Genomic DNA, 8,950 nt, shown 5'->3' on the forward strand with positions numbered 1-8,950 from the left:
TACAGGCATAGATATACCTTATCCTTTACTGAGTACAAAGTTTTAGAGCAATCTGGCTTATCGTTTTAAAATGAGAGCGTAACTACAGTTGTATGGAGAACCCAGCTTGCTGCTGACTTAAATCTTAGCAAGCATTTATCTTTGTAGGTGACCAGTTTTTGCATACACGTAACTCAAAAAATACATAATGTTTTACCGAATTCGTGGCATCTCTAATATTTATTTTAGTTTGTTATCAATAGGCATGGAATTTCATCGCACGGTAATACGTTAGCGAATTATGTAGTCTACATTAGCAATAAAATTAATACGAGTGTATTAATTCCTGCACATACTCTGTCATTTATTTAATTCTAAAACGCGTTTTAGCGGTTGTAATTAAAAATTAGATTCACAATAAAATAATTTTTCTATTAGATTACAAACTCATAGCTTTGACTATTTTAACATACAACTATTATCTAATACACAAACATACCAACCTATTTTAAGATACATATTGTTTTTTTTTAAAACGTAATAGATAGTACTGTAATATATAAATACTATGATAAATAAAACGTAATATAATTTGCAGTAATTAATTTACGATATTTCTTATCGAAATCTATTGGTGCGATATGAACTAGATAAAACCTACTTAAGTATTTCATTTAAGTAAAATATTATATATATATATATATATATATATATATATATATATATATATGTGTGTATATAATATTATCTTTAATTCTCAGTTGGTTTTCGGATGGACCCAGGTTCCATACAAAGATGCCCATGGTCCTTTGTCCTGGTTATCTAAATACTTAGGCGGAAAATGTTATACTGCCCGTAAGAATTCTCATTAAATTTCCCTTTAAAACATTTTTCAATAAGATTTAAACTCTTCATAATGTCAAATACCTACTTGGCTTATAAGGAATTAAACCCGATACGATTAGCTGTAATATCAATTTGATTTTATTTAAATAAAAGCAGCCAAACCGTCCAATGAATAAATAAAACTTAAACAACGTTTGCTGTAGAAAAGTACGTATGAACAATTTTACCATCACAAACTACGCTAGAAAGACGTATTTGCTGTCGAGCGGAAGTATTTGCGAGGCATTTTTAAAGTATATACCTTGATAAAAATGATATTACTCGAAGGTACTAATTGTAAACACTACATATTATTAATAACATATGATGGTAATGCAATAATAAAGTATTTTTTTAACCTTGGCGTTCGGTCAATATTTCGCGCGTAAAAAGCCACCTCCGCTCTCATTCCGGCAGCCACAAGCCTGCGCTTGCGGCTGACGGCTTTTACTTAGCGTAAAGGTGTCTTTCGGCGCGCGGGGAGCATGACGAAGGTTGGAGCATATACTGCGTTATAGACTAGTTAGACGCACTTTCAACCATTTTAAAAGTGTTTGCGTTTAATACGACGTCCATACAAAATAAGAAGAACGTATAATAGTTATACGTTTCTAAAGACTATCATGGTGACGTAAAAAAGTTAAGTGATACTAGGCTAAAATGGCGTATGAGACATTTAAACAAAAAAAAAATATTATACGATTTTTTAGACTAGTATCAGATCTAAAATTTTGCTAAAGATCCTAATCTTAAAGTGCGTATAGCGCTTTTACGTATTTTTAGCCTAGTTTTAGGCTTATACGTTATTTTAGGCTAGATATGGTGGATAAGATTTTACGCAAACCAGAGCGTAAAAAAACGTATAGCTTCATATACGTTGTTTTAGCCTGGCTTTGTCAAATAGTCGCTTTTTAGACTAGGAACGAACGAAAATTAGTGCAAATACGGTCTTTTTACGATATTTTTCTCGAAAACTAAGCCACTTATCGGAAAACGGGCCAAAGTGGTCGATGCGTCTCGATCTCTACATTACGAATATCACAAAAAGTCCATTTTGGCAAAATGTCGAAAAACTGCCTTTTAGCTTAGGGCGGCAGAACTGGGAGCGGGAGTACGAGAATATGTCAATTTCATTTAGAAATGTATTGTGGTGGCTACATAGTCTGTATAATGTCGTGTATAAAAAATAATAATTTAAAGTAGGGAGACATTGTAGTGAGTAAAAAATAATGATGTTTTAAATGTTTTAAATAATTAATGGGAAAAATGCCTCGGATGAGATCCGCAGTAAAACATTGGACTATTGGAGTACAAGGGTCCTCTTGTTATTCTAACCTGGTTAACGGGAACTTGGCAGGATGTTGAAAAGATAAAACCAAATATCTGACATGCAATTTAATATACCCCACTAAATAATTACAAGGCACTCCGCTTCGGGGCGGGCGCTACCCAAAATACAATTTGTTTCTATAAGCCGTTGGCGGCTGTGGGGTGACACTATGGCAATTCTTAACCTACGATCGCGAGACGGGCGAAACGCGGAGTTTTGGCCAAAACCTAAAACGAAAGTCTAGTGCACTCACGGATACCGGGTGTAGCTTTCATCCTGGAACTTAGCGTAGCAGACAGATCGACGTAGGTCAGCGGCGGGCGTTCATCGAGCCCCAGCTGTGACAAGCTTAGGCGAGAACAACCCGCGGCGATCGGAGTTTTACGGGAAGGACCCGCACGAAGACACCTTGGAGTCGCCGGACGGCAGCATAGCCATCCGACACACGGCCTGCAAGTCAAGGCCGCGTCCTACGGCGTAGAGGCAGCGCTAGCATGACGCTCAGCAAAATCGGGGACGCGCAACAGCGCGCCAGGGAACACGATCACCAACCGTGCTCATGTCCATCGGCGACACGGGACGCACTAAGTAAATCACGCGCACAATTCACGCACAGCGATATACGCACTTTACAAATCGGTCTCCCACCAGCCGGACCAGGCGGCGGAAGGAGACGAGGCAATTCCTCTTAATCTTTAATTAGAAACCATCCGCATCCTAGCGTATTCCCATTCCAAGTGTCAGTGACAGCTCGAAATCTTCTCCTACCTGTCACGTTGCGTTTCGATTCACATCAACACATTAAACGTCAAACCAACTTAAATCTTTTCTAAATCAAATGATTCTCGAAAAATATCAATGCTCATTAATACTTGTAATATTTTAAGTGGTTAATAATAATTACTAATAATTACATTTTTATCGTACGTTTCTACTTTGTTTCCTTTGGAATATATCCTTGCTTATGCCTGAACAAAACGCCTATATTCTTAGCTGTCACCGGGCTGTCACACTTACGACTACCCAACGAAAGTCTTTTTTATGTTTTTATATAATTTCATAAATGATTCTAAAATACAAATTAAATTAGGATGTGACCCACTTGAGCAGCTAGGGTGGATCACGAGGATCACCCTGATATGCGTGAAGCCAGGTTTGGTTCAACAACCTCTGCACAATCTGGGTGACAAGTTCCGTTCAAGTGGCATGCTCTTTAGACTTGTTTCTTCGAAACCAGTTAGCCAGGAGGCAGGATATGCTAATCAACCTACAGCTGAGAAGGTACATTACAGTTTTACATAAGTGTCATACTCTGGTGTATGTTATTCTGTCGAAAATGCGACACTAATGTTGTATAGGTCACGTTGTATGAGGAAGTATATGTTTGGTATAGGAAATTATGTAGCATCGCTACAATAACGGAGCTCGCTTTCCAGCATTGGTCCTTATTTTGGGAAGAGCAAAAAGGTTTTTGCTTCTGGTTGGTTTACGGGGGGCACGGAACTGTATACTCGCTAATAGTTGTGGGCAGTTGATTTGGTTGGAACAGATATCACGAAGCATAACGGCGTCAGTTATTGAGCGTCTATCCTGCAAAGACAGCTGGCTGTACCTGCTTAAAAGCTGATCGTAAGAGCAACGGGGTGACCTCATCTTGTAGTTTAAGTAGCGTAGGAACTTTTTTTGTACCATCTCAATTTTATCTGAATAGGTTTTGTAAAACGGATTCCAAGCTACTGAGGCATACTCGAGAACGGACCGCACTAAAGAGTTAAAGAGGAACATTAAGCTAAGCTTTTGTTTGAAGGGCTTGGTTTCTTCTTACTTCGTGTAATCAACACTTAAAAAATATTCTATGAAATACATTATTGCCAACCTAACTTTAATTGTCATCTTTGACAGATGAGTGAACCATAGACATGTTTTTTACGCCCGTACCCTTCATTTTTTGCTATTTAATGAATGAAAAATATTCGTTAAATTTATAATTTTATTTCACAGTAAGTGACTTGTCGTAGAAAAAGTATTGTATGCAACGTTGTTTAACTGAGTCAAAAAATACTCGTGGCGTCTTCATTAACTATTTTCGGCTTCGCCTCAAATTGTTACTCACGCCACTCGCCTTTTTTGATCTCTCTTCTCTCTTAAACAACGGTTGCATAAAATACTATTACCTTCCTCGAAATTCAGGAAAGGTAGGTTTAATTTTTAATTTGTACGGGACTGCTAAGAACGTTTTGGCTAATGTTTATCAAGAGTACTCTAGCACGCCTTGCTGCTTAAATGGCACATGGCTCCAGTCTTCAGTACATTAAGAGTCCTTACTCCTACAGACGAGCGTATTTTGCAAAATGCTTCCTTTTTCATTCAAGATTACGACGTAACTATTAGTATTTATTCAAAAACTGATAACGTACTTAAATAATCATTTCTTAAACTAGGGGCTGCAAATGTTCTAATTTTCATTTTCTCTTTTTGAACCTAAAATAAATGATTATGTTTCACAGCTTCATTCTTTGCGATTTATTAGTGTTTTACATATTGTAGTAGCATTACCAAGCACTAGCCTTGCACGGTTTGTTGAAAGTTTTTTTTTTTTTTTTTTTTTAACCTGGCAACACTTGTTCTTCCCACCACCGATCCAACGTGGCGCTGGTGCAGTCCGCCATTCCTCATTCTGTATTTCCGTGCTCAAGCCTTCGCACGTGTCTCAAGTCCGCCGCAACAAAGATCTTCCAACATGGGCAAGAGGAAAGAAGAGCTCCGAGACGACGAGATACGAAGAAAAATACAAAAATTGGAAAATAAATTGGCGAAAAAACCTGCTAGGCGTCGAATTATATACTCATCATCCGATTCTTCTGCAGAAACAGACGGTAAGCTATGACTTCTGCGGATGCATATTGCTAAAATGGCAAATATCATCACATTACATATTAAAATGGATTAGTGATGCGAGCAACCAAACCGGGTTGTCTTCGTCACAATTTATGTGATACGTTACTGCTAGTAGGGCAGGTACTGTCACTAATTGAAACCTTTTCATTATTCCAGACGACGCAAATCAAGTTGAGGTACGCAATGTAACTACAGTGGCCATGGTCCACGGCGAGGCCTCGCAAAACTCACCTCGTGTCACGTCTCCACGTGCCGTCTCGCCGCTGCCGCCGCGCTCGCCGCAAGACATGCCGTCGCCCCCGGAGCAGCCGACGCCAGCTCAAACTGACACGGAGACCGAAGTACCTAATCCGGAAGAACAACAACTCGACGACGAGATTTTGTCATTACTGGGTGACGCCCCAAAAAGTGACCATCAATTTGGGCCACCTATGCACAAGGACATTGCCAATCGATGGCAAGAGATACTTTTAAAGGGTTTAGACAAAGAAACGAAAGAAAGACTGTTAAAACAGTATATGATCCCTAAAAACTGTGACATGCTTTTAGCTCCCAAGCTAAATCCCGAAGCAAAGGCTGCTTTGTCAGACGGCTCTGTAAAACGTGACTTCTGTATTATGCAAAAGCAAAATCAAGTGGGCGTGGCCCTTGCTGCCCTGGCCTCTCTTACTGAATTAATAATTTCAGGAGAGAATAATAAGCAAAAACTTCTTAAGCCCCTGAGTGACGCATGTCGAATTCTGTGCGATAGCCATCACAGTGAAACAGCGACGAGACGCCACTTCGTCTTAACCGCAACAGATGCTGCTCTTAAAGAAACGTTGGTTGAAACAGAAAGAGATCAATTTTTGTTTGGCGAAAACGTGAGCGAGAAATTAAAAGTAGCCAAAAGCATCCAAAAGACCGGGGAGTCGTTAAAACAACAACAAAAGTCTGTTTTTAACAAAAATAATTTTATTGCAAACAAAGGTCATTTAAACTTCAAGCCGTATCGCAGGACGGACCACAAGCCAGGCGCCAGCACGGCGCGCACAGCTCGCGCACCTCGCGCACCTCAGCGCTACCAGCCCAGCGCGAGCAGCTACTCGTACCGAGATCGCCGGGCGCCGGCACCGAGTCGAGCCCGCTCGCCGCCGCCGAGACGCAACACCCACTATCGGAGATAGACGACGAGGTACGGTACGCTGGTAGACTTCGATGTTATTATAATGAATGGACTAAAATAACTGATGATCCAGTCATTTTATCTTGGCTTAAAGGTTATTTAATACCCTTTACTTCCACGCCTCGTCGCCCCGATACCCCCCGTGTCTACCCTAAAACTGACCAAGAGCATCAGGATTTTCTAAAGTCAATAAAATCATTACTAGACATCAACGCGATTTCTAAGTGTGATCACGTTGATGACGAATTTATATCAACAGTCTTCTTGGTGCCTAAACCGAATGGCGACAAACGGTTCATATTAAATTTAAAATGTTTAAATAAATTCGTGGATACTAAACATTTTAAAATGGAGGATTACCGTACCGCCTCTAAATTCATTACCAATTACTGTTACATGGCATGTATAGATTTAAAGGATGCATACTTTTTACTACCCGTTCATGAATCTCATCGAAAGTATTTGCGTTTTGTGTATGACAATATTTTATATGAATTTAATTCCTTACCATTCGGTTTAAGCTCCAGCCCGTATGTGTTTACTAAATTAATGAAACCCGTAATGGAATATTTAAGATCACAAGGTTTGCTTTCAGTCATATACCTGGATGACATTTTCCTGATTGGCACTTCATACTCTGAATGTAAAACTAATGTTAACATAACCAAAAACACTTTAGAAAGGCTTGGTTTCTTACTAAACTTCGATAAAAGTTGTTTGGTCCCAAGAATGGAATGCAAATTCCTGGGTTTTGTCTTTGACTCCCAAAACATGATTATGAAACTTCCTGACACTAAAAGAATAAAAATTAAAGGAAAGTTACAGGCATTATTAAATATCCATAGATGTACACTACGTGACTTTGCAAGATTTCTAGGTCTTTTAGTGTCGGCATGTCCAGCAATTCAATATTCGTGGCTTTACACCAAGGAATTTGAGCATTTCAAGTATTCATGTTTATTAAATAATCCTAGTTACGAGCAAAGTGTACGAATACCCACAGCATTAAAAAATGACATGTTTTGGTGGCTCAATAACATAGATCAGGGTTATACTCGTCTATGCGTAGAAGAATATAAATTAGAAATTTTTTCAGATGCGTCTACGACTGGCTGGGGTGCCTATTGTGATAATAATAAAACCTATGGCCATTGGAAAGACGATGAAATTAATTTACACATTAACGAACTAGAAATCAAGGCTGCTTTCTTTGCTCTCAAAAGTTTCGCAAGGAACCTAAATGACTGTAGAATTCTTTTACGCATAGATAACGTTACTGCAATTTCCTGCATTAATAGAATGGGCAGCATACAGTTTAGACATTTAAATAAGATTGCCAGAGAAATTTGGGAATGGTGCGAATGTCGTAAAATATTTATTTTTGCATCTTACATTAAGTCAAATGAGAATTATGAAGCAGATTCACTGTCACGTAAAAAATTTAACGATATTGAATGGGAATTAAATGATTATGCATTTAACGAAATAACATCAAATTACGGGTACCCGGAGATTGATTTGTTCGCTAGTCGTCACAACGCAAAATGCCCTATTTATGTAACGTGGAAAAATGATCCCGATGCCTGGGCTATAGATGCGTTTACGATCTCTTGGAAAGATAAATATTTTTACGCGTTTCCACCATTCGCGTTACTTGCTAAAACAATGCAAAAAATAATAACTGACAAAGCTGAGGGCATAGTAGTTGTACCATATTGGCCGATGCAACCATGGTTTCCGTTATTTAAAAAACTAACTGTTTCTGAATATATTACTTTCGAACCCAATGCTAAATTATTAATATCTCCTTTCAGGACGAGTCACAACCTACACAAGACCCTCAAATTGGTTGCCGCGAAGCTTTCAAGCAAGCATTACTGAAAAAGTCGCTATCAATTAGATGCATAGAAATAATGTTAGCCTCCCTATCAGATTCTACATATAAACAATATGACGGATGTATTAAAAAGTGGGTATCCTATTGTAAGAATATAAGTGTTGATTATACAAATCCATCTGTTCCTCAAATTGTTGATTTCTTAACAGATGTGTTTGAGAACGGGGCACAATATGGTACAATTAACAGCTACAAATCTGCTTTGTCGTTAATATTAGGTGAAATTGTTAATCATGAAATAATAAAACGTTTTATGAGGGGTGTTTTTAAGCTCAGACCTTCAAAACCCAGGTACAATGTAACATGGGACCCTAATATTGTCTTAAATTATTTGTCACACAAATGGCCTAATGAAACTCTGAGCTTAGAAATCCTAGGTAAAAAGTCTTTAACTTTATTAGCCTTAGTAACAGCACATCGTGTGCAAACCCTCTCTTTGATAAAACTAAGTAATATCAAGGTCAACGCTCCTGTCGATATAACTATACATATCCCAGATTCTATAAAAACAACAAAGCCAAACTCCTACCAGCCCATTTTACGTTTACCGTATTTTGACACACGTCCAGAGATTTGTCCAGCAAGGTGTCTTGAAGCGTATATCAATAAAACAACAACACTTCGTAAAGAACACGATTATTTATTTATTAGTCATAGAAAGCCACATAATAAGTTATCACCACAAACACTCAGTCACTGGATAAAAAACACTCTTAACTTCTCTGGAATAGACACCTCTATATTTAGTGCCCATAGCACTAGGCACGCTGCTACTACTTCGGCTAATAAACGTGGA

The 8,950-nt window shown here is 38.4% G+C and overlaps 1 protein-coding gene across 2 annotated transcripts; it reads left to right on the forward strand.

The window, feature by feature from the left end:
• The first annotated feature begins 4,690 nt into the window (after positions 1–4,690).
• Positions 4,691–8,278, forward strand: LOC134674094 (uncharacterized). Of its 2 annotated transcripts, XM_063532148.1 has the most exons (3): positions 4,691–5,070; positions 5,249–6,266; positions 8,072–8,278. In XM_063532148.1, the coding sequence occupies exons 1-2, from the start codon at positions 4,935–4,937 to the stop codon at positions 6,256–6,258; spliced, it is 1,146 nt and encodes a 381-aa protein (XP_063388218.1). In that variant the 5' UTR covers positions 4,691–4,934; the 3' UTR covers positions 6,259–6,266; positions 8,072–8,278. The 2 variants fall into 2 exon arrangements, with proteins under 2 accessions (XP_063388218.1, XP_063388217.1); XM_063532147.1 differs by having other exon boundaries at positions 5,249–8,278.
• Positions 8,279–8,950: the final 672 nt, after the last annotated feature.

Source organism: Cydia fagiglandana, chromosome 19, assembly GCF_963556715.1.
Source record: "Cydia fagiglandana chromosome 19, ilCydFagi1.1, whole genome shotgun sequence".
NCBI lineage: Eukaryota > Metazoa > Arthropoda > Insecta > Lepidoptera > Tortricidae > Cydia > Cydia fagiglandana.